Consider the following 24,414-nt stretch of genomic DNA (forward strand, 5'->3'; position numbering starts at 1 on the left):
GTTAATGGTTTCACTGGTTAATTCTGCCAAACATTTAAGCAAGAAATACTACCAATTCTACTCAAAATCCTCCATAAAATTGAAAAAGAGAGAACACCTCCAAATTCATACTGTGAGGGCAGCATTACGCTGATATCAAAATCAGAAAAACACACACATCTATCTATATAAAAGCCAAGCGACCAGAACGCTGGAATGACCAGAACGACCGGTCGCCATGACGTGCACTGCGGCTAGCCAACCTCCCACGTCCCCCCACCCCCGCTGACCCAGTCCGATGGGCCCCCATCGGGGCAGGCCGGCCGGACCCCACCTGTGCACAAATTCATGCACTGGGTCTCCAGTAAGAAAAGAAAACTACAAGTCAATATCTCTTGCAAACACAGACACACAAGTTCTTAATAAATATCTAGGAAATTGAATCCAACAATACATTAAAAAGGGCAACACATCATGACCAAGTGGAGTTGGTCCCAGGAATTCAAAGTTGGTTTAATATTCAAAAATCAAGGTAAACAAACAAAATTGTTAACAAGCCATGGGATCGTCTCACTAGGAAGAGCATTTAGTCCTTATAAATGGCATTCAGCAAACTGGGAACACAAGGGAAGTTGCTCCGCCTGAGAGAGGGCACCTGTGTAAAACCCAGTGGAGCACCAGGCTTAATGGTGGAGGACTGGGGGCTTTCCTGAGTTATAAATGAATCTAGGATGTCCACTTTATCCCTTCTGTTCAACACTGGTCCTAGTCAGTGTAATCAAGGCAAGAAAAAAATAAGTAAAAGGCACACAGATTAGAAAGGAAGACAAGACTGTCTTTATTTGCAGATGACATAATTGTAGAAAATACTTAAAAATCTACTAAAATGTTACTAGAAATAATAAAGGTTCTCTCTCATCATTGATGTTTCTCTCTCTCTCTCTCCTCTCCCTTCCTCTCTGAACGCAATAAAAATAAAAAGAGAGACCTGGAGGGAGATGGAGTGGTGGCAAGGCATAGCGCCCTGCCCGGAGCCAGCCTCGTGCCCATCAGGGATTAGCAGTGGGGTGGCACAATTCTGAGGGCGGACACAGGCAAGCTGTTTGTCAGCTAAACCGGCTTCCTAACGCAAAGGCCGGGACTGGGACGCGGGCCCAGCGCTGGGCAGAGGCCCAGCTCCAGGGAAATGGCAGAGGGGCCGGGCGGGGCAGGACCCACATCCCGCCGCGTTAAAACGTTAACAGGTGCCAGCTGGTCGCTGTCAGCTGCGGGCAAGGCCCTCTCCCAGCGAGCGGGCAAAGTCCCGCTCCTGGAGCAGCTGAGTTCCGACCAGTCTGGTTCCAACGGCTGGTGAGCATCTCGGTTGAATTTTAACACGAAGAATCGCGTTGACACACAAGAGAGCGAAGTCCCTGTGGTGAGGGGAGGCCAGGCGTGCGGGAGGCGCCAGGCACTCGGAAAGGAAGGAGCCGGCGGCTGCCCAGCGCCTCCTGGTCTCCTTGACCTACTTAGCGAAGATTTGTTCCGGGGCCAGAGGCACCTGGGGCGGGGGCTCCTGGGAAGCCGGAATGAGTGAAACGAGCGTGGCTGTGGTCAGGGCTGCAGCAGCTCACACCAGGGGCCAATTCAAGGCGCCACACACTCAGCCCCCAGCCGTGGCCCTGCCATACATTCAGCCCCCAGCCGTGGCCCTGCCATACACTCAGCCCCCAGCCGTGGCCCTGCCATACTCTCAGCCCCCAGCCGTGGCCCTGCCCTGCACTCAGCCCCCAGCCGTGGCCCTGCCTGAGGGGGTGCGGAGCCAGCAGCCTGAGGCCGCCCCGGCGCCAGGCCTCGCTGCTCCCTGGATCAGCGGCTCTGAGGCCACGGGAAGATGCACTTCCATGCAGCCGAAGCCTGTGACAGCTCCGGCAGGATGCCAGGGCAGGAAGCAGGGCTCTGTTGACAAGTGCCCGCTGGGCCCACACAGTGCCGCAGAGATGGGGACGTGACCTAGACGTTAGCCGGGGGGCGAGGGGGACTGCTTTTCTGTGGGGACACCTTTCACGGGACCTTTGGGCTACCCCGAGGGAGACCAGGCGCTGGTCCAGGGCGGGAGGAGGCCACGGCAGCAGAGGTCGAATTGGGGCGCCCTCTGAGGAGGGGCTGAGCCGGGGGAAGGGGCCCTGGGGCTCAGGGAAGAGAGCACATGAGGGAAGGGGGTGCTGATCTGCAGGGAACAGACCCTGGCGCCTAGCGTGCGAGGAGGGACCGGCTGAGGCAGGGATGTCGCCCTGCAGCTTCGGTGGCTTCCCAGCATCCTCTTGGCTCCCACACGCCTTCAGCCAACCTCAGAAATCACAAACACGGATGTTGGAGCCGGGCCGACCTGAGCTGGAGTCAGGTTCTGCCACGGAGCTGCTGAGACTCAGAGCCCCTCTCTGAGGCTCTGTCTTCACGTCTGTAAAATGGGTATAAGACTGTGCAGGGCTGTTGGAAGGATACAGTGACTTATGCAGGGAGAGAACGTACGTGTCCAGCACATGATGAAGACTCAAGGACCACCAGCATCGTCCTGTCACCATCACCATCTGCACCACCATCGCCATGCAGCATGGAGCCCCTCAGCTGTGGGGTGGGGAATTCTGAGCCGAGCCTGTGGCCACGTGTGGGCACATCTGGGCTGACGAGGAGCGGGCCCACCGCTTTTCCCGAAAGGCAGGAGCCCAGCCTTCCAGAACGGCCCGGAACAGCAGCTTGGATCGGGAACTCCCCGGAGGCCAGGCCTCAGTTTTGGAGAGTTACCCTTACTCCACACCCGGTGGCCAGAGAAGGTGCAGACCCTCCGAGAGCTGTGTCTTCCTGTCAGGAAAACCACGTTGCCAAGCGGGGCTACGGTGCCCATTTCACAGACGGGGAAATCGAGGCCCCGGGAGCCCAGATTCAGAAACCATGAAGCCTGCCTGGCCTGTCCACGCCAGGCCCTGCTCTGAGCACAGGGGGGACACGATGACTCAGACCGGGCCCCGAGGCAGCTGCACCCCGTGACCCGGCAGAGGGGGGGCCAGGCCGGCCCAGCGGGCAGGCTGCTCGGAGGGGGAGGGGCGGGGGCAGCAGAGGAGAGGCTGGCAGGGCTGGTGGGCTTGGGTGGTGCGACGGCCCTCGGGTAAGAGAACAGGGCCTCTCAGGAAGGAGTCAGTGCTCTGTGGGCCGGGGCCCAGCCACGTGGAGGAGGCAGCAAAGGTGTGAAGGTGGCGGGGAGAGGGCTCGGCACCTGGGTGCTGTCTCTGCAGCACGAGGGAGTCACGGGAGGCCTAAGCGGGTGGCAGCTGGTGGCCGGCAGGTGCCCTCAGGGCAGCCTCTGGGGGCTCCGTCCACCTCAGAGCCTCCAGCCCACGGAGATGGGGGCTCAGCCTTGGTCCTTCCCTCTGTCGGGTCACGGGGTGCAGCTGCCTCGGGGCCCGGTCTGAGTCATCGTGTCCCCACCTGTGCTCAGAGCAGGGCCCGGGCAGGGCCGGGGAGAGGCCAGGCAGGCTTCCTGGTCTCTGAATCGGGGCTCCCGGGGCCTCGATTTCCTCGTCTGTGAAATGGGCACCGTAGTCCCGCTTGGCAATGTGTTTCATGATAAGAAGACACCGTTCTCTGAGGGTCTTCACCGTCTCTGATCATCTGGGTGTGAAGTGAGGACATTAACAGTGTCTGGGGTCTGGGGACCCCCGAGTCTTGAGCAAACTGAGCTGGCCGTGGCTGCCGCCGCCTCCGGCCGGCCACCTGGATTCCACCTGCTCCGCTGGCCCCCAGGGACTTGTCTGAGTCACTGACGGCCCTCACTCCGCCGCCTTTCTCCTGCCTGGCCTGGGACCAGGGGCAGCTGCTGTCGCCACAGGACACGGGGAGGGGAGGCGGGGGTGGGAGGAACCGCGATCTGGCCGGGGAGATGCCCCACAGTGTGCCAGGTCCCGAGAAAGGAGAAACTGGCCACGTCGCCAGGCAGCTCGCCCGCGTCCGCTCTCAGAATGATGTCACCACCGCTAATCCTGACGGCGCGGGGCTGGCTCTGGGGGGCGCCACGCCTGGCCACCGCACCACCCCCCTCATGCCCAGACGCCCCTGGGAGGAGAGCTGCCCGGATGGCAAGGCCCAGCGGGACCCTCCGTGACCAGAAAGGAACTTCTATTGTGCGGAGCCACTGTGCGTTGGGGCTTGGGTGTGAGGGCAGCTGGCATCCCCCTCGTTAACTCACACCCTATCCCGTTCAGGTGCCTCTCGCTCCCCTTCCCTCGCGGCGAGACTCCCTAAGGCGGTGTCTGCAGCCACTGTCTCCACTCCCTGTGTCCGGTTCTCCGACGACCCCACGCCCATTGGACCCCCACGGGGCTCAGCAAGCCGCGGGCACCCAGCACCCCCGCTGCCCAGCTCGGGCCTCGCCGCCCGCCGCCCTCGCCGCCCGCCGCCCTCGCCGCCCGCCGCCCTCGCCGCCCGCCGCCCTCGCAGCACTCCTGCCGCTGGCTGTCTGTCGGGGACGCTCCCCTCCGGCTCCCGGGACGTCAGTGCCGCCCGGCTCCTGCCCGCGGGCTTGGCCTGCACGGGCCTTGCTGGACCCTCTGGAGACCGGACGCCAGGCCTCAGTCTCCACCCTCGGGGAGCTCACCTGGTCCCGGACTCGACGTGCCGCGGGCTGTCAGGATGGCTCCGTCTCCCCCCTCCCCCCAAAAACCAACTCGCTGCCGACACTACCGCCTGGGAGGCCGACTGCCGTGTCGTCTTATCATATCCAAAGCCGGACAGTTCACTTCCCCCCTGAACGTGCGTGTCTCCCCATTCCTGTCCTGCACCTCAGGAATGCCCCATTCACCCGCCCCCCCGAGGCCACTCTCTCCCCTCTCAGCACTCACATCCCCCCCACAGCCAATCAGCCCCCGGGCAGCCCCTCTCCTAGCCCTGACCCCCGTCGTCACTCAGGGACCGCACACCGGCCTCCTGGGGCCCCTCCTGCACTCGCCCCCTTTCAGTGTGTTCTCCACACAGCAGCCAGGGGGTCGCCTTAAAACACGCGTTCCTCTCCCTAAAGCCCCGTAAGGACCTATATGTCGCGGCCCCGTAAATGCTCTACCCTCACCTCATCCTCCTCTCATGCTCACTGCACTCCGGCCACACCGGCCTCCGGACGGCTCCTTGAGGCACATGCCACCCCAGGACCTTTGCACGTGCTCCTCCCTGTGCCTGGCATGCTCCTCCCCCAGGCATCCGTGGGCCCTGTCCCCTCCTAGTCAAGTCACCTCCACACAGAGGTCCTCCCCTAAAGTGGCCGCTTCCTCTTCACCGCATGGAGCCTTCGTTCTGTGCGTGGCCCGGTCATTTCTCGTCCGTATGTTATGTTCATGGACTTCTTGGTTTGTTTCCCCTCCCGCACTGGCATGTCCTTCCACAGAGCCCCAGGCAGGCACTCAGACCCCACGGCTGCTCCCCCGGGGCCAGGAGCAGGGCCGGCCCTGAGCACTCAGCGACGTTTCTCAGTGAACGAACGCGTCCCGTAGTAATGCGGGAAAGCGCTCAGGTCCTCCAGGAGGCGACGGGAGCGATCCCAGCCACGCAACAGGAGTGGAGTTAGAGGCACGCACCGGCAGTTCAGGAAGAACCACAGTCATTTCTAAGCGAAAAGCATAAATTCTGGGATTACCAGGCCCATCGCCGGGGAAATCAGAGTCTCAACCGAAGGGCCGAGGAGCAGCCTGAACTCAGCCAGCGAGCAGGTCCCTGAGCTGCACCGGAGCCGCCGGGGCCGGCCCCTTCCCCCCCCTCCCCCCCCCCAGGAAGAGGCCGGCTCTGCTGAGTCCTGGGCGTGTGTGTAAGATGTAAAGGAGGTATCTGCGCCTCCATCCATTCACTCCGTACTCCCCAGTCCCTACTGTGTGCCAGGCGCTGCTCCGCTGACAGACTGGAGGGAAGCGAAGTTCCGACCAGAAAGCGCAGGGAGGGCCCGGAGGCAGAGCCGTGCCTGCCGTTCCAGCGACGGCGAGGCGGCGGCGGGCTGCCACGGAGGGAGCGAGGCCTCGCGTTGCCCGACGTGGCTTTCCGCCGCGGCGAGGCCACACCGCCAGGTTCCGAGCACCGCAGGGACACGGCGCGTGGATGTGAACAGCACCCATCGATCCGTGTGTGAGAATCAGCTGCGCGGGCTCAAGGGTGGAGGCAGGGAGGCCAACGAGGAGGCCGCTGCAGTGATGCCGGGCGAGGGCCGCCGGGCAGAGGAGAGAGGTGGCACGTCCCGTGTGCCCTGTGGCAGGGCTCCAGGACTGCGTGGCCAAGGGCGTGTGGGGCGTGGAAGGACGAGGGGGCAGGGGCGGCCCCTGCACGGGAGGAGGCGTGGGCGCTGCAATGGGGAGGCCGGGGAGCAGCCCGGGGAGAGGGGCTCAGCTTTGGCGGGAGTAGGCGTGAGATGTTCATGAGGCCGGGACTCGGGACACACACACACACACACACACACACACACACACACACACACACGAGGATCCCAGCGAGGCAGACCCGGGTGCGAGGGGGCGGCTGCGGTCCCGGGGCAGAGCCCAGCCCACACCCGCCAGGGACCGGCCGCCGGGGCTCCCTCACGCCGGGTTAAACTTTGACCTTGGAAATGATTGCTAACCCGCTTCCCCAAGTGCCACCTGCCCGTTTAGTTCCAGCCGGGTGACCGCCGTCTCAAGTTCATGGCTGAGGAGGTGCCAGCGGCGTCCGTGCCGCGCCGCGCAGCCTCGGTGCCGGCCGGAGCCTCCCGGAGCGACAGCTGCGAGCCCGGCCCGGTCCGCGCGGCGGAGGGGCCGCTGCCATGCTCTGGGCTGCCGGGGAGACGCCCTCGCTGCCCGCTGGCGGCCGCCCCTGGGCCCTGAGCCGGTCGCTGTGGCGCGGGCGCCGCCCCGGGCGCCCGGGGGAGCGCCATGGCCTTCTCTGAGCTCCTGGAGCGGGTGGGCAGCCTGGGCCGCGGGCAGGTGCTGCAGGCCGTGGCCCTGGCCGTGCCGCTCATGTGGCTCACCACGCAGAACGTGCTGGAGAACTTCTCGGCGGCCGTGCCCGCGCACCGCTGCTGGGTGCCCCTGCTGGACAACGGCACCGCCCCGGCCGGCGCCCCCGGCCCCGACGCCCTCCTGGCCGTGTCCATCCCGCCGGGCCCCCGCCACGGGCCCCACCCGTGTCGCCGCTTCCGCCACCCACAGTGGCAGCTCCTGGCGCCCAACGCCACGGCCGCCAACGGGAGCGAGGCCGCCACGGAGCCGTGCGTGGACGGCTGGGTCTACGACCGCAGCACCTTCACCTCCACCATCGTGGCCCAGGTGAGCCCCCTCCCTCCCCCAGGCCTGGCACCTTGGTGGCCAGAGGCACTGCTTGCCGTCGGCAGGCTGCGGACCGGCCGGTCCCGGGGCTCCTCTCGCCAGCCAGCCTGCCTGGCACATCCCCCTGCAGGGGGCCGGGGCCAGGAGACCGCCTGCCAGGCCCTGGCGGTGGGGCGGCAGGTGACACGGATGGCACCCTCTCCTCAGCGGTGACGCAGGCGGCTCCCTGACATGCCAGCCCAGCTGCTCCGCCCGCCAGCGGGCTCAGGGACGAGTCATGAGACTCCCAGGGTGACCCGCCAGGGGCCTGGGCAAACCTGGGCGTGGGAGGGTGGCACCGCGGCCGGGGGAAGGAGCCTCTCCGTAAAGAACCAGAGGGAAGCGGGAGGGAGGGCAGAGGAGGCCAGAGAGGGCTGGGCCCTTGCCTGGGGCAGTAGGGGCCAGGGAGGGGCGGAGGCGAGGAGTGGCAACATTGCTGTCCCCCGGGGCCCTGCCCACAGCCCTCGGGGGCATCAGGCTGCCCACACCCCTCCCTGGGCCTTCCCCTAAGCCCCCCCCCCCCCCCCGCCCAGGGCTCCCCCACCTCCTGAGCTCAGCTCCCCTCCTCCCCCCAGTGGGACCTGGTGTGTGACTCTCAGGCCCTGAAGCCCATGGCCCAGTCCATCTTCCTGGCCGGGGTCCTGGTGGGAGCCGCAGTGACCGGCCAAGCCTCCGACAGGTGCGGACCCCCCTCCCCTCCGGGCAGGCCGCGCCCTCGCCGCCCCCTCGTCCGAGATGCCTGCGTGTGGGTCTCCCTCCCGCACCCCCAGCTGTGCTGTGCGCGGGGCTCGCACCCTCTGGGCCTTGGTTTCCCCGAGGCTCCTGGGGGCTGCGGAGGGTTATGCTCTCATCAGACACTCACGCTGACACCTGCTCGGCCGCCGCCCGCCTTCGGCTGCCTGGCTGCCCGGCTGGCAGGACCTCATTCCCCCGAGAGCACCATCATGCCCACCGGTGCTCAGGAGCCTCCACGGACAAAAAGCGTGGCTCTGGCCCCGGCTGGTGTGGCTCAGTGGCTAGAGAGTCGGCCTGCAGACCGAAGGGTCCCGGGTTCAGTTCCGGTCAAGGGCACGTACCTTGGTCGCAGGGTCCTCCCAGCCTGGGCCCTGGTTGGAGCGTGTGCAGGAGGCAGCCAATTGATGTGTTTCTCTCACATCAACATTTCTCTGTCTTTCCCTCGCTCTCTTCCACTCTCTCTAAAAGATCAATGGAAAAATAGTCTCAGGTGAGGATTAACAAAAACAAACAAACAAAAAAGAATGTGGCTCTGACCCTAGGTGTCATTTTAATTTATTTTTTAAAATATTTTTATTGATTTCAGAGAAGGGAGAGGGAGAGAGAGAGAGAAACATCAATGATGAGAGAGAATCATTGATCGGCTGCCTCCTCCACGCTCCCCAATGGGGATAGAGCCTGCAACCCAGGCATGTGCCCCCGACCGGAATCGAACCCGGGACCCTTCAGTCCACAGGCCGGTGCTCTATCCACTGAGCCACACCAGCCAGGGCCGTAGGTGTCATTTTAGCTTCCCCTCTGCTCAGCGAGCGAGCACAGCGTGGGCTCTGGTGTCCAGCTCCGTGGCCGATCCGTGGCCCGCTGCGGACCCCCCTCCCGGTGTGACAGGTTCGGGCGCAGGCTGGTGCTGACCTGGAGCTACCTGCAGATGGCCGTGTGGGGCACAGCGACCGCCTTCGCTCCCACCTTCCCCCTCTACTGCCTCTTCCGCTTCCTGGGGGCCCTGGCCATCGCCGGCGTCATGATGAACACCGCCACGCTGCGTAGGTGCCCTGGCCCGGGCGGGGGAGGCCCCGCAGGCTCCCGGGGTGACCCTGCGTCTCCTCGCAGTGATGGAGTGGACGTCCACGCGAGCCCGCGTCCTGGCCATGACGTTCAACTCCCTGGGCTACAGCTTCGGCATGGTGCTGATGGCCGCCGTGGCCTACGGCGTGCGCGACTGGGCGCTGCTGCAGCTGGCCGTCTCCGTCCCCTTCTTCCTCTGCTTCGTGTACTCCTGGTGGGTGCCCCCCCCCCGGCCCACCCTCCACCCTCCACCCTCCACCCCGGGAATGGGAAACGCCTCCCCACCAGGGCCAGTCGAGTACAAGGGGCGCTAGAGGTGCTGGGAACGGTTGACTACCTGGGGGGGGGGCGGGGGGGATGTAGGACCAAAGACCTTCTCCAGGCCTGACCCCGGGGCAGGTGGGAAGCTGTCTGCAGGTTGGGGTGTTGGGGGGAGGGGGGTCGGCTCAGGCAGGAGGTGCAGCCATGGAGACAAGGGGGAGGGTGTGGTATCCGGGCTCTGACAGACAGTAGAGGAGGGACCCTGGCAGGCTCGGGGCCTGTGGCGGCTGGCAGGACTGTGCCCCCGTAGCTACTGGCAGGGGGGTGGGGCACCTTACTGCACCCAGGCCCCCCCCAGGCCTGGCTCCCAGGTGAGGCAAGGGAAGGGCCATGGGGTTGGGAGGGAGGCAGGAAGGGGAGAACAGGGACCCCCTGCCCCTGCCCCCCAACCTCAAACCAGCAGAGGGAGGAGGGAGGAGGAGGGAGGAAGGAGGGCCTGCTGGGAAGGAGGGCGGCTGCCACAGGTCAGCGCCCGTCACTGCCCGCCCGCCGGCCTCACCTCCCGAGTCTCGGGCCTGTGGACACCAGTGAGGCCACCCCGTTGGGCAGAGGGGTGAGGGGGCAGTGAGGCTTGTGTAGGCCAGGCCCTGGGCACCCACAGGCAGTGACCCCCACCCCCCAGGTGGCTGGCGGAGTCGGCGCGGTGGCTGCTCATCACCGGCAGGCTGGAGCAGGGCCTGCGGGAGCTGCAGCGGGTGGCCGCCATCAACGGCAAGAGGGCAGCGGGGGACGCGCTGACCATGGAGGTGAGGCAGGGCGCCTTCCCCAGGGCTGGCCCCGCACACCTCGCCCTGACCCTGCACAGGGCCTTCGTGGGGGCCTGGCCCCCTGGGATAAGGGTCTGGGGGGGGGGGCTGCTGGAGCTGCCAGTGCTGACAATGCCTCCCCCCCCCCCCCCCCAGGTCGTGCTCTCTGCCATGCAGGAGGAGCTCAGTGCGAGCCGGGCTCCCGCCAGCCTGGGCAGCCTGCTCTGCACACCTGGCCTGGGCCTCCGGACGGGCGTCTCCACGCTGTGCTGGTAGATGCCCTTCACCCCCCCTGGGCTCAGCCCCGCCGCGCCTGCAGGCTGCGGGAACCCAGTCAGGGCTCTGCCGCATCCGCAGGGCCTCTGAGGGCTCTCCGGCTGGTCCCACTGGTCTGGGGGGCGGGCGGGGGGGTAGGGTGGGGGGTGCTTGGGCACAGGGCCTACAGCCCTGCACCTCCATCAGGGGAATGGCCAGGCCCGGTGCTCAGGCCGCTGAGTGCGGAGAGAAGAGAGGAATAGGAGGATCCATAACGAAGGCACTGCCGAGCCCAGGAGGATGAGAGTCAGAACCCAACACCAGAAAGCACAGTCCCCCTAGTGTGGAGGGGCCAGGAGGAGGGAGGGGTATTCTCAGAGCCCGGGAGCCGGGGCACCCAGGGCAAGGGAGGGAGGAACCCCTGCTTCTCCCCTGGCCCCGCCTCCAGCCTCTCGCCGGTGCCTCCCATTGGCCCAACCTAACGAGGCGCAGCACTGGCAGGGACCCTGGGAAAGGCAGTCTCAGAGACCACCCTCTGCCCTCCCGAGGCCACGGAGGGCGGAATGGGTCTGAGAACTAAGCACTGGGCCAGCCCACGCCGCAGCCTGATCCCCCGTCCGCCCCCAGGTTTGCCTTCGGTTTCACCTTCTTCGGCCTGGCCCTGGACCTGCAGGCCCTGGACAGCAACGTCTTCCTGCTGCAGGTCCTCATCGGGGTCGTGGACATGGCGGCCAAGCTAGGCACCCTGCTGCTGCTGGGCTGGCTGGGCCGCCGCCCCACGCAGGCGGCCTCGCTGGTGCTGGCCGGGCTCTGCATCCTGGCCAACGCGCTGGTGCCGCGCGGTGAGCGGGCAGGTCTGGGTGCCCGTCGACCCTACCTGGGGAGGAGGCCTGAGCCAGGAGCACAGACCCCTGGCCCCTCCTCTGAGGGTGCTGGACTAGAACGGGGGCCCAGCTGGGAAGGCGGCGTCGGGAGAGATGGTGGCGGCCCGGACTGGGCAGTGGAGCAGGGATGGAGTGGGGTGGGCGACATTGTGCGAACTGTGGAGATAAATAAGGACTCGGTGATGAGTTTTGGGATCAGGGGCAGGGAAATGGGGCAGGGGGCAGGGAGGACCCCCTGGGTCTGGCTCTGGGTGTCTGGGTGGGAAACAGATTGGGGGGATCAGAGGATGTGGCTATGAGGTCACTTAGACATGGTGCATGTGTGGGGCCTGGGGACCCCCAGTGGAGGTGACAGACATTTGGGAGGTCAGGGAGAGAGCCTCCAGCTGATGCTGGGGCCCCTGTCTCCGCCCACAGAGATGAGGCCCCTGCGCTCAGCCCTGGCCCTGCTGGGGCTCGGGTGGATAGGGGTGGCCTTCACCTGCGTCTCCATCTACACTGGGGAGCTCTTCCCCACCGTGCTCAGGTGAGGCCCTGGGCTGGGAGGGCAGGAGGGGGTGGTCTTCCCAGGCCTGGGTTCATGCCTTGTGTCTCTCTCCCATGTGGTCTCGGCTGATCCACTGCACCTCCCTGGGCAGAGCAGGGCTGGGCCGGAGTGGGAGGTCAAGGCCGTGGGTGGGCAGAGCGGCCCCTCACTGGGCACTGTGCCCGCAGGATGACCGCGGTGGGCCTGGGCCAGATGTCGGCCCGAGGGGGAGCCATCCTGGGGCCTCTGGTCCGGCTCCTGGGTGTCTACCACCCCTCACTGCCCCTGCTGGTGTACGGGGCAGTGCCAGTGCTGAGTGGCCTGACCGCCCTGCTGCTGCCCGAGACCCAGAACCTTCCGCTGCCCGACACCATCCAGGATGTGCAGAACCAGTGAGTAAACCCAGAACCCAGGACAGGTGGGCCTGGCCACCACCCCATCCCTGGACAGAGGAGAAGCAGAGGCCCAGAGAGGGATAGGATCGGCCGGGAGTCACGCGGCACATCTGGGAGCGAATGGAGGCCGAGGGCTGGGTCTCCCGACGGACAGTGTGGATTGTGTACCCTGTTCTTCGTTCTGCTATTTGAGGCCCCAATGGCCCAGCTACCCCGGCTCCACCTTGAGAGAATCAGGGGGAGGGAGTGCAGCCCTATGTAAGGGGGGCCGAGGGCAGGATGGCCATTGCTGGGGTCTTCACGGGCCCCAGACTCCGCCGCGATAGCCCCAAGGCTGCCACTGCCCATCGCCCTCCACGGTGCTCAGGCAGCTCCGTCCGGGGCCCTGAGAGCAGCAGGACCTGCTGAATCCTCAGGATGGACACAGGTCAGAGGTCAGGGTCACTGCACCTTCAAGACACAGCTCCTCCGCATCTTTCCTAAACAGGTCGGCGAAGAAGGCCGCACACGGTGCCCGGGGGCCCTCTGTCCTGAAGTCCACGCAGCTGTAGGCTTCCCGAGCGCCGGCGAGGGCCGCGCGGGGCCTGCTGTCCTCTGCTGACGACAGGAGACAAAGGCCTGGACCTCCAGGGGCCCGGGCGCTGCCCCTCCGCCAGCCCCGCCTCTCACGGGGGAGCCGCCTTCACCACAGAGAGGGCAACGCATGGTGTGACCGGCAGGAGGCCACTTAACCTCCACTCGCGGGTGCAGGAGGAGCGAGGCCAGGACGGCGGACGGGCCAGCCTGTCGACCCCAGCTGCCCTCTTGCTGCCCGGACTCGGTGGGCTCAGCGGGCTCCGAGGCGGATCGTCACCCGTGGTCAAAGCCTCCCAGCTTCTCGCCCAGCCGGAGGGCTCCTCAGCTCGCCCGGCCCCCTCCTCTCCACACTCCCGCCACACAGCCAGTCCCGCCTGGCGGCCACGTCTCCTGCCTGAACTCCCCCTGCCCCGTCTCTACAAACGCCCACAGCCTCCCAGGCCCAGGCCCATGTCCTCATTCCAGGCCCCAGGCCCAGCCCAGGGATCTAATGGAACCCGCACCCACGGCCCCAGCCACACCCTGGCTCCCACCCCCCAGCCTGAGAGTTCCCGGCGGGTCGGGGAGTCCCCAGCTCCCACGCAGAGCCGGGCGGAGGGGCACAGGCCGGAGGGAGACGAGAGCGTGAATAAAGGAACAAATGACCGGCCCTCACGACTCGGCGATGGGCCCGAGGTCTGCCGGGTGGGGCTCCCGGCTGGGTGGCCTTTTCCCAGGGCAGCCTTCCTGCCGCCCCCCCCCACCCCCCCAGCAGCTGCCCTTTGCCGCCCCCGTTATGGGCCAGGCACCAGGCTGGCACCTCAGGGCATCATCTCATTCCATCTTTTCCCGGAGCCTTCGAGGTAGACTTGGCCGGTTCACAGATGGGAAAACTACGGCTCCAAGAAGCAGCTGCCCGTGACGCTCAGCCAGGAGGGGCCGCAGCAGGAGTCAGCCCTGGGCTGCAGGCGTGGGGCCCCGCTCAGGCCTCGGGTCCCGCGACCAGCAATGCTCCGGGAGGGCAGGGCCCCCCCTTGGAACCAGCGAGGTCCCTGCAGGTCCTTCCAGGCGGCCACAGTCTTCCGGGACCCAGGGCCCTGCCCCTCCGGGCCACTAGGGAGTGTCCTCACGTGGCAGAGTGCGCACGCTGCGGAGGGAGACCCTGCATCACAGCGGGGCGCAGCCCCCCGAATGGCAGGCCTTCCCTGGGGCGCCACGGGCTCCACGTCCACCTCGGGGGACATCCTCCCCGAAGAGCCCAGCACGGCCGAGCTGGTGTTCCCTCCCCGGGGGCTTGCAGGGCAGGTCTTCCAGGTCCAAGGCTTCAGCCACACTTCACTGCTAGCTCCCTCCCCAGCCCTGTCCTTGTTCCCCCCAAGGTGGACTCTCCTGACACCCCCAGTACTAACTGCCAGGAGGGGCGTGCCTGGAGCTTCTGCCCCGCCCCCCCCCCCCCCCCGGGCCAGCCAGACCCCGAGGGCCCAGCCCAGGCCCAGGGGCTAAGTTCAATACCAGGAGCCCAAGACAAAGGCGGTGAGACCGCGGGGCCATCTCTTACCGATGGGTAAACGGAGTCAATGGCAGGTCCAGGAACCTCTCCTCGTACCGAGCCTTTGAGCCACCTCCCCCCACCCCTCAGCTGGGTGCCCTTTCCCAGGCCAGCCTTCCTGCCGCGGGGGCCCCCTGAGCAGCTCGGCCCGCAGCCCCCCAGCTCCCGCACTGCCCCCTCTGGCCCCGGATCCTGACAGGCTGGTCAGGACTGTTCTAGAATTTCTGAAGGAAGGATGCTCCTTCCCTTCTTGACACCAAAGGACGCCTGCTGCCTGTGAATTTCTCTTTGGCCGGTGGTGGCAGGGGCGGGGGCGGGGGCGGGGGCAGGGGCACCTGGGGTAAGTCCGTCCCTTGGGCAGAGCAGCAGCGGAAGAGCCAGGGGGAGGCCAGCGCCTGATGGGGGGGGGGGGTGGGGGTAGGACAGCCTGCCCCCAGCCAGGGCCTCCGCCAGCGTCCACACGGGGCGAGAGCTGGCCTTGGGGATGCTGACTTGACCTCAGGCTCCGACTGTGAGCAGGGAGGGAAAGGGGGCACCAGCGCCTCCCCCACCTGAGGGGCTGGTTAGGAGGGCAAGGAGAGGACAGGCCACGGAAACCCAGTCCCAGACTCTGGGGAGGACTCCGGGGCCTCTCAGACTCTGGGGGAGGACTCCGGGGCCTCTCAGACTCTGGGGGAGGACTCCGGGGCCTCTCAGACTCTGGGGGAGGACTCCGGGGCCTCTCAGACTCTGGGGGAGGACTCCGGGGCCTCTCAGACTCTGGGGGAGGACTCCGGGGCCTCTCAGACTCTGGGGGAGGACTCCGGGGCCTCTCAGACTCTGGGGGAGGACTCCGGGGCCTCTCAGACTCTGGGGGAGGACTCCGGGGCCTCTCAGACTCTGGGGGAGGACTCCGGGGCCTCTCAGACTCTGGGGGAGGACTCCGGGGCCTCGGAGGCTACACCCCATGGTGCGGGGAGGGTCCCAAGGCAAAGGCTGCATCCCGGAATGGTGGGAGGGAGGGAGGGGAGCTGGGCCAAGCGGGGTGGGGCTCCAGCAGGGATGGAGCCCAAGGGCCTGGGGGTGTCTAAGCTGAAACATGGACCAGGCTTGTGAGCTGGAAAACGCATGAGAACGAGCTGGGCAGGAGCAGAGATGCCGTGGGTGGGAACAGGATGGATCAGGCAGGGCAGGGTGATGGCGCCCCAGAGCCGGGAGAGGGGCGCGCTCCCCAAGCAGAAGGGGAGGAGACTGAGTGAGCCACCTCTGTGTTCAGGGGCGTGGCGGTCCACCTCCACCAGGGAGACAGGTGCCCGCCCACCTGCACCCTGCTCTCCTGAGGATGCCTGAGACCGGCTCACCTACCACCCCACCTCGCAACTGAGGGGCTTCGCAGACAGCCTGGCCGGACGGCTCAGTTGGTTAGAGCGTCGCCTTCAAGTGCAAGGATGCGGCTCTATTCCTGGCCGGGCACGTGCGAGACCAGCCAATGAATGTTTCTCTCCCTCTGCCTTCCTCTTTCTAAAACAACAAAAACCCAGCGCCTCTCTCAGCTCGCCTGGGCCCGTGGGCCTCGTCAGTGTCTCCACGAAGGAGCCAGCCCCTAAGGGTGGGGTGCTGGGTCTACTTCCCACCGTCAGCCAGAGTGGACCCTGGAGGTGTGGTGGGCACAGGGTCCTAACCCCTCAGGCTGCGCAAGGAGCAGACTTGGAGTTAGGCGGGACTGGGGGAAACTTTGGACCCGGCTACTGACGCCCCCACCCGGAGACCCTGGGCCAGCCAGGGACGCTCTCCCCGCCAGGGAACAGCGCTGCCTCGGGGGCCGCGGCAACCACTCGGGGCAACTCCACGCTCCCGCCTCTGGGGCCCTGTCCCCATTGGGAGAAGCGAAGGTCCTACAGGGGTGACCCAACAGGGCCAGAGGCCAGGGGGGCTGCTCACTGCCCCATCAGCCGCGCAGACAAAGACAAATTGCCCCCCGAGCCCAACGCCACGCTCAGCCCAAAAGTCTGGGAGCCACGGCCGAGGCTCATGGGCCCCCAGCCCGGAGCCAGGGCCAAGGTCCCAGCAGCCCCACCCCGAACAAACGGCACGGGACCTTCGGGTTTGGAAAGTTTTTGTTTTCTTTTCCCACACATTTCCGGGGTTGGGGTGTTTTCCAAGACTTAGACACGTTTGTTAACAAAGAGAGAAAAAAACTGGGGGAGCAGGGAGCCCGTGGGCAGACAAGTGACCCCAGCAGTGGGAGGGCAACGCCCCCTCTCCTCCCTGCCGCGGCGCCCAGCGGGTGCCCAGGCTGCTGCTCGGGCATCTGGATATTTGTCTTTAATATAGATCTGCGTTTGCCTTCCCTCCCCCCGCCCCCCACCCTGCTCCTCCAGCAGCTTCCCCCACAATGCACCTCGCCCGGCGGCACACAACGGGACAGGCCTCCCCAGGCCCCGGCCCAGCCCCTTCCCCGGCTGCCCGGGAAGGCACCTCTCCCAGGTGGACGGAGCCCGGCGCTGGGGGCCACCCTCTGCCCCACCCCGCCCCCCACTCCCTCGCTGGGCCACTCGCCCACCCTCCCCCCTTCTCCCACCGACTCTGGGAACCCAAAGGGAGGAAAGGGAGAAACCAGACACACACACACAATGGGGAGGAGGGTGGGGCCGAGAGACACTGCAAGCCTGGGGGGGGGGGGGGGGGGCTTGGGAGCGAAGGAAGGCAGGAGGGACGGAGGGGGAGAAAGAAAAGTTGGGGGATTAACCGGACAAGGAGTGGACACTTTACAAAACCCCCAGCCTTCCTTCCCGCCCAACCCCACCAAAATAAAACTACCCCTTAAAAAAATAAATCAACCCAGGGCTGTGAGCACGCGCCCTGCCCAGGAGCAGCGCTGAGGGACAGCCGGCCGGACTGACGGCGCCGCCCCGACGGACGGTCGGACGGACGGACGGACGGCAGGAGGAAAGGGGCGAGCACGGGGTTTTCCTTTTCTTTCTTTCTTTTTTTTTTTTTTTTGCGTTTCCTCTTCATGAGAGAAGTCTGAGGCAGCCGGGGGGTGGGTCGCAGAGCCCGGGCGGGCGGCCGCCCCTCCCCCGGACCCGGACCGGACCGGACCGGACCGGACCGGAGGGCCGCTGGCAGTGCGCGCCGGCCGGCTCAGACGTAGTACTCCTTGTCCTTGTTCTTCTTGGCCTTGCCGGGCGCCTTGGGCGCGGCGGGCGCCTTCTCCTTCACCACCGCGCCGTTGCTCTGCGCCGAGTTACTGATGTAGTTGCGGCTCTGGTCCACCTGGTAGGAGCCCTCGTCGCGGTTGCGGTACTTGTACATGGCGTAGAGCAGGATGAGGATGCAGAGCGCGGCGGCCGCCACGATGCCCACCACCATGCCCGTGGTGCTGCTGGACTCCCGGATCACCTCCACGGCGCCCGGCCCGCGCTCCCCCGGCCCCGTGGGGCTGGCTGTGGGCAGATGGGGGAAGCCGGGGGCGGAGGTCACGCCGGGGCGCAGGGGCGGGGGCCTCCGCGGCTCGAAGGACGTGGGGGCCCCCGGCCCCGGGGGCGGGTTCTCCTGCAGGGGCTGCAGCGGGTCTCGGTGGTTCATCTTGCCCGCCGGCAGGTTGGGGGCCGGGGCGGAGGGGGCGAGCAGCACCCCGGGGGCGCCCGTGGCCCCATCTGTCCTGAGGTTGGGCCGGGGGGCGGGCTTGCGGGGGGCGAGGAGGGTGGTGCGGTCCGTGACCAGGGGGAAGGTGGTGTAAAAGTCCTCGTCGTCCGTGGGGGGGAGGCTGGAGTCAAAGACCTCCCCGGAGGCGAAGCCCGAGGCCTCGATGGGCTCCTCGCAGTCGCTGTCGTCCTGCTCCGCCTGGCAGGGGCCCCCCGCGGGCGGGCGGCGGGCGGCGGGCGGGGGCAGGGTGTCCTGCGTGGCGCCCACGCCCGTGAGGAAGGGGTAGAAGGTGGGGGGTGGGGGCACGAAGGGGGACCGGGTGGCCACGGGAGGGGGGTCTAAGGAGTCCTCCGTGATAATGGGCAATATTAACTCTCCTCCTAGAACAAGAGAGAGAAGAGAGAGGAGAGGGCGTCAGCGGGGGCCGGGGCGCGGGCGGCGCCACAGAGCGAGAAACAACAGCCTCACCCCCACCGTCCCCCCGGCCTGGCGGAGACTAGCGCCCCTAAGCGGCAGCGCCGGCGCCCGGCACCCCAGGGCTCTGGCTCTCTGGGCTTTGATTGTCTTAAGGAACCAAAAGGAACAGAAAGGAACGGAAATCGAAAAGAAACGGAAAAAGAAACTCTACTGGCTTACGACTTTAAAAACATACAAGAGCAGCATTTAAACAAACCTAACAACAATATCTTTTAGGGCTTTTTTTTCTAGATATTTCTTTTTTTGCTTTTGTTTTTTTTTTCTTTTGTTTTTAAAAAAGAAGATAGCATACCACGGAATTCAGGCAACTTACATCAACAAATAGGCCGTGTGATTTTAGCATGAAGAAAAAAATTACAAACAGAGCTGTGTAAGCGGGTTCTCCCGGAAAAAAATAAGAAAAAACAACTTTTCCGACCACGTTTCCTATCTGCCTGCTCGGTACTCCCTCCCTCGCTCTCCTCTCCCTGGGCCTCTTGCTCCTCCGGATACTCTCTCTCCTCCCTCACTGTGCCCTCTCCCCGCATTCAAGTAGCAAAGCTGGACTCTGCGGTGTGATGTTGCGGGACTGTTACCCCACGGGTGTCAGGGGTCGGGGCGGGGGCGGGGGCAGGAGGGTTGGGGAAGAGGCACAGGAGGGCGGCTGTGCAGGGCTTGCTCTAGGGTGTGAGGATGGGCGGGGATGCTCACGGGAAGGAGCGTGGACGGCTAACTGCAGGTTGGCCATGGGGAGAGAAACTGAAGGTGGGCGGTGGCCAGGTCCATGAGGAGAGTGGGCAAGGAGGGTCTTGTTCCGTAGGACTTTGGGAGGGGAGGGGAGAAGCCACGGCGAGGCAGGGAGATGGGGAGGGGCAGGGACACCAGGTTCCTGAGCTTTCCCTAACTCCCAACTTTCTCTTTCTTCACCCTCCACCTCTGACCCCCACTGACTCCCCCCTCCCCCTCCCCAAACCCCCATGGGCCGCCAGGACCTGGCCAGAGCTTGACTGCCGCTGGCCCTCTTATTATTGTTAAAACAATAATAAAACAACGGAAAGAAGAAGAAAGCAAAAAAAGAAAAAGAATACATACACAGCCATCTGGGAAGGAAGCGTTTGCTAATATAGGGCCCAAGGGAACTATTGGGGAGGGCTTTTGGGGGGTTAGGTCTAATGAAGAGGGACCCCAGAGCAGAAACTGCAATTCCCATCAGCCCCAAAGGGTGAGAACTACAACTCCCATTAGCTTTTGGAGGGGTATGGACCACATTTCCCACCTACAACTCCCATTAGCTTTTGGAGGGGTATGGACCACATTTCCCACCAGCAACTACAACTCCCATCAGCCCATTGGGCCCCCTGGTCAACAACTACAACGCCCATCAGCCCATTGGGCCCCCTCTCAACCCAAAGTACTGCAATCCGCTAGTGTTGGGTAGAAGGGAGCTGGAGCCCGGGTTCAGGGAGGCTGGTGGGGCTGGACGTGTCCTCTCCAGCTCCCGGGCAGCCCAGCGCAAGCCCTGCCCCCATCTGAGTGCTCCTCCCTGGTCTCTGCCGGGCGTGTTCCTCACAGATGGCACCACAACCCCTCCACCCCTGTAGGAAGCACCCTAGGGCTCTGCAGCCAGGCCGGCTGCTCACACCTCCGCTGATCCTTCAGACTACCAGCTCCAGCAACCTGGCAGAGCCATCCTTGGCCACACTAGCCAACCGCAGCCAAGATCTTGCCGTTGAACTCAAAGTCTTGCTGAGTATCTCAGGCTGGCTTTCTCACCAAGCTCCAATCTCCCCCCGAGCAGAGGCTCACCTGCACCCCAGATTATGAAGCCCCAGGTCGCCTGGCCCACACTGAAAAACGCAGCCAAGCACACAGATGTTTTGTGGAGCTGGGTCCATCCTACCTGGCTTTTATGAAGAATGCTGAGGCCTGGGGTGGGCGTCAGGCTAGGTCAGTGGTCGGCAAACCGCGGCTCGCAAGCCACATGCGGCTCTTTGGCCCCTTGAGTGTTCTAACGCCACTTCTTCAAAATAGACTCGCCCAGGCCGAAAACCGACTTCTGCGCATGGGCCACGAAGTTTCAATCGCACTGTATGTGCGCGCCCGCACGTGGTATTTTGTGAAAGAGCCACACTCAAGGGGCCAAAGAGCCGCATGTGGCTCGCGAGCCGCGGTTTGCCGACCACTGGGCTAGGTGAACCACTGGCCTATCCAGTCCCTTCTGTGGCTCTGGGAGGGCCAGGAAGGGCCGAGTCTCACAGGAGGCCTGGTGCATCTCCATGCTTGCAGCAGCCTGCCAGGCGGCTTAACCTAGGAGGCCACAGACCTGTTCTGCCGTTAACTCTTGCGTGACCGTGGGCACGTTCCTTGCGCTTTCTGGGCCTCCATTTCCTCGTTTATAAAATGAGGGTGGGACAGGTGAACATAATTTGTCCTCCCCTCATCTGAGCCCAGACCCAAAGGATGCCCAGCACCTGGCCCCTGGGGAAGGGGCCAACTCGGCTCTCAGCTGGCAGCCCTGAGAGTCATCGCACCCTGGCCCCAGTTATGGTGGGGCACCCCTCTGGATGGACCCTGAACGCATCTGGGGACCTCACCGCTGGCCCACCCCACCTGCCCCCTCCTGACCTTTGCCTTCTGTTCAGAACACCTTCCCCTGCTGGCGTCTCTCATCGTGCGAATCCAGCCAAACACCTCCTCGTCCAGGTTTGAACTCACTGCCAGGAAAGGCCCACCGCCCCTCTGTCTGTCTCCCTGGCGCCCAGAGGGGGGCTCATTGTCTTGACCAGGAAGGGAAGGCATATCATCAAGCATTTCCTCTGAGCCAGGCCAGGCTGGAAGCGGGTGAAAGCCCCTCTCACAGGCCAGGGCAGCTGGGTCCTGGATACCCTTCCCCCCACCCCACCCGGGCAGCTGGCACTGCTGAGTTCAGCCTGCAGGAGCCTTGCTCTGTGGGCCCAGCTCCCACCCCTACTTTAGACCTGAAACTGGACCACCAGTTGCCCCTAGAAACTTGAGGATTAAAGCTTGCCAGGCCCAGGGCACAGGATCAGGAGTACTTGCTGGGGACACCTCATGCCCCAGAGAGGCTGATCAGGGCACAGGCCTTGGCTCCCTGCCCTTTCTCACCCCCATCTAGACGAGGGGATGCGGAGGCATCAGGCCTGGGGCCCCCACAACCATCTCCTCCAACTTGTTGGGTTTTAGGTCCTTAGGACACACTGGCTCCCAGGTTCCCCTGCGCAGCCTCGCCCCGCCTCTGGAGCCCCCAGGCCTAGTCACATGGACCTCTTTCCCCTTCCCTTCAACTCCGCCTGCTCCCCGGCCTCCATACCTGGGCACCAGCCCCACCCCTGCTCTCCTGGGCCTTCATCTACCCAAGGCTTTGAGAGCATCTCCGAGGGTGTCCTGCCTTCACTGCTTCCCTCCTACCCCCAGCCACAACTGTCCCTTGTTACCTCCATCTTATGGCCCTACACATCTGATCCCAATCCCACACCGCTTCCTCCCTGCACCTCACCCTCAGCAAGAGAACGGCTATCAGACCCCACGCTGCCTCCCTTCCCTGAAGCTCTGAAGCTGGCCTGGGCTCTGGGGCAGTCAAGTCTCACACAACGTGGGCACTGGGCTTTCCCGGGCCGTACACTGGTCCAGGAAGCGTCAGGCAAGCCTGCCCAGCGAGGACCTAGCAGGAGGGGAGGGTCCCCAGAGACTCCTCACTGCGTAAGTCCAACTGGGGGCTCCTCAGGCCGCCCCTCCCGCTGGGCATGTGGGGGTGCAGACTCACAAAGATGCTGGTGCCTGGGACCCTGGGTGCAGCTCCACACCAAGGGTGCACATTGGGTGGGGTGCCCCTGGGTCTGGTAAGGACGTCAGCAGCCTCCCTCCCCTACCCCCCTCCAGGCAGCTGCAGCATTTGGGAAATGCAGGTGCACTTACCACGGATGCCACCCCCCTCTGCTCTGAAACTGAATTTCAGCCCCACTTGCTAGAGGATTCCCTTCTGGCAAGGAGACCACCAGCCATCACCAGGCACCTCCTCCCCCAGCCCCCGCCTGTCCCAGGCCCATACGCGGAGCCCCCTCCTCCCAACCCCCCAACCCCATCCCCCTGCCTTTAGGGAACAGAAGATCCCCGACTGGGAATCTACCCACTAATCCCACTCCCTCCAAACAGGATGTGCCCACCCCCAAAGGGGTGTCTAGAACTGAGGCTAATGTCAAAACTAAGCAATCAGCTGGCTAGGGCCTCAACCACCAGGTGCCCTGCCCAGGCTGAAGCCCGCAGGGCATTTCCTGCAAATGAGAAGAAAGGCAGCCACTGGCCGGCCCCAGCCTGCAGGTGCGAACAGCATCTCGGCGCGCAACTGGACAGAGGAACCCTGTCCTCTTGATGGACACAGCCCCACCCTCCGGGCCCAGGACCCCCGGCTGGGCACGCAGGGCGCCCCGAGACTTCAGCCCTCACTCACCTTTTCCAGCAGAGAACGGCCTGCGGGACCGTGTGCCGTGACCTGAAGGACGGGGCCCCGCCCCACCCGGAAACACCAGCCCGGCAAGGGCAAGCACCAAGGTGGATTCAAGGTCAGAGACGGAGGTACTTGTGTGCACATGTGCAGGAACACACCCGCCTGCTTCTGGGCACCTGGGCGTGTCTCTAAGCACGTGCATACATGAACCTCGATGGATCTGAGCACGTGAGTGTGCGTGTCAGCGAATCTGAGTCTGAACAGACGTGTGCGCACATAAGCGAACCCCTGGTGTGGAAGCGTGGGTGTGCCACGGCGGACATGTGAACGTGCCCCGTGGGTCTGTGAACATGCCCTGTGCTTCCGGGGTGACCTCTTTCCCCAAACTCATTTTCTCCGTCTGCTGGGTGGTGAGAGTAATTTCCCAGATTCCCTTGCAATTAGGTGTGGCCACGGGACTGAGCAGTGGCAGTACCAGCCCGGGAAAGCCTCCTGTGCATGATCCTCCATGCTCTCTCCCCTCCTTCCAGGGACCTTGCGACCACCTGTTGAAAATGGGGGAGCCCCCAAGTGGAAGGAGGCTGGATTCTCAAAGCGCCCTTGAGGCCGAGCCTGCTGGTCAGGCGCCTAGGGCCTCCCCTTCGTAAGAAGCTTCCCTTTCCTGAGTGAGAAACCCCCCGAGACTCCAGGGCACCGGTGACAGAAACGGATGCTCCTGGAACAGAGACGCTGCCCAGAAACGCTGTCATGGGAACCTGCGGCATCACGCAACAACCCCAGGACACGGAGCGGCTGGACAGGCGGACCCCGTGACGCGGCTCAGGGCTGTGGCCCCACCGTCGCTGTGATGACCGGGGCAGCCGTGCTGAGGCGAGGCACCGGGGACAGCGCCAGGGAAGTCAGGCGGCTGCCGGCCTCTGCCTCCTGCTCTTTGTAACAGACAAGGAAGGAGACAAAGTCCGGTGAGAACGTGCGGAGCTGCCGAGATGCAGGGAACAGAGGGACCCAGCAATGTGGGGCCTGCACGTGTCAGAAGAGCCGCTGCTTCCAAACCCCACTTCGTAAGACAAGGTTGAAACCGGCTTCGTGGGACCACGGCCCAGAGCTCCACCTGGACCAGGGCTCAGCCAGGCCGCAGGAGCAGACACAGGTGTGGCCACCTCCCCCCAACTGCTTAAATGCCCTCAAGACAGTCACCCCTAGATCAAGACAGGCCTGGGGTGGAGAGACAGGAAGCGAGCTGCTGGGGAATGGTCTAGAAGGATCCCTGAGTGTGGTCACTGTGAGCCTTAACTCCACCTTGGGGGCCCTTTCAAATACGCATGAGCCGGAGTGGATGTCAATGCTACAGGCCCCAGAGAGGACATTCTTCCACACCCACCTCAGAGATGGCCCTGGAGAGGCGAGACCAGGAAGCGCCTTCCAGAGGGCAGCGCCAGGGCCCCAGGGAGGGCGTCTCTCCCAGCAGCAGAGGTGGGTTTAAGGACGACCCCGCCCACCGCGGGCGCCT

The 24,414-nt window shown here is 64.8% G+C and overlaps 2 protein-coding genes across 15 annotated transcripts in view; one reads left to right on the forward strand and one right to left on the reverse strand.

The window, feature by feature from the left end:
• Window positions 1–6,893: 6,893 nt before the first annotated feature.
• SLC22A12 (solute carrier family 22 member 12) lies at window positions 6,894–12,803 on the forward strand (the record flags this gene model as incomplete). The annotated part of the gene is made up of 10 exons (XM_079787005.1): window positions 6,894–7,286; window positions 7,901–8,004; window positions 8,949–9,103; window positions 9,171–9,339; window positions 10,069–10,192; window positions 10,349–10,464; window positions 11,075–11,289; window positions 11,749–11,857; window positions 12,046–12,249; window positions 12,740–12,803. The coding sequence occupies 10 exons, from the start codon at window positions 6,894–6,896 to the stop codon at window positions 12,801–12,803; spliced, it is 1,653 nt and encodes a 550-aa protein (XP_079643131.1).
• A 3,980-nt stretch (window positions 12,804–16,783) lies between these two features.
• NRXN2 (neurexin 2) overlaps window positions 16,784–24,414 on the reverse strand; it is a gene marked incomplete at its 5' end in the record, with an annotated part of 95,681 nt that continues 88,050 nt past the window's right edge. For 9 of the 14 annotated variants that reach the window (XM_079789286.1, XM_079789280.1, XM_079789289.1 and 6 more), the window contains one exon: window positions 16,784–18,363. In XM_079789286.1, coding sequence (XP_079645412.1) covers window positions 17,480–18,363 — 884 coding nt within the window. In that variant the 3' untranslated portion in view covers window positions 16,784–17,479. The remainder of the gene's footprint in view (window positions 18,364–24,414) is intronic. The other 5 variants (XM_079789281.1, XM_079789292.1, XM_079789291.1 and 2 more) reach the window with 2 other exon arrangements.

The sequence above is a fragment of the Cnephaeus nilssonii genome, assembly GCF_951640355.1.
Source record: "Cnephaeus nilssonii genome assembly, chromosome: 13".
NCBI classification, from domain to species: Eukaryota; Metazoa; Chordata; class Mammalia; order Chiroptera; family Vespertilionidae; genus Cnephaeus; species Cnephaeus nilssonii.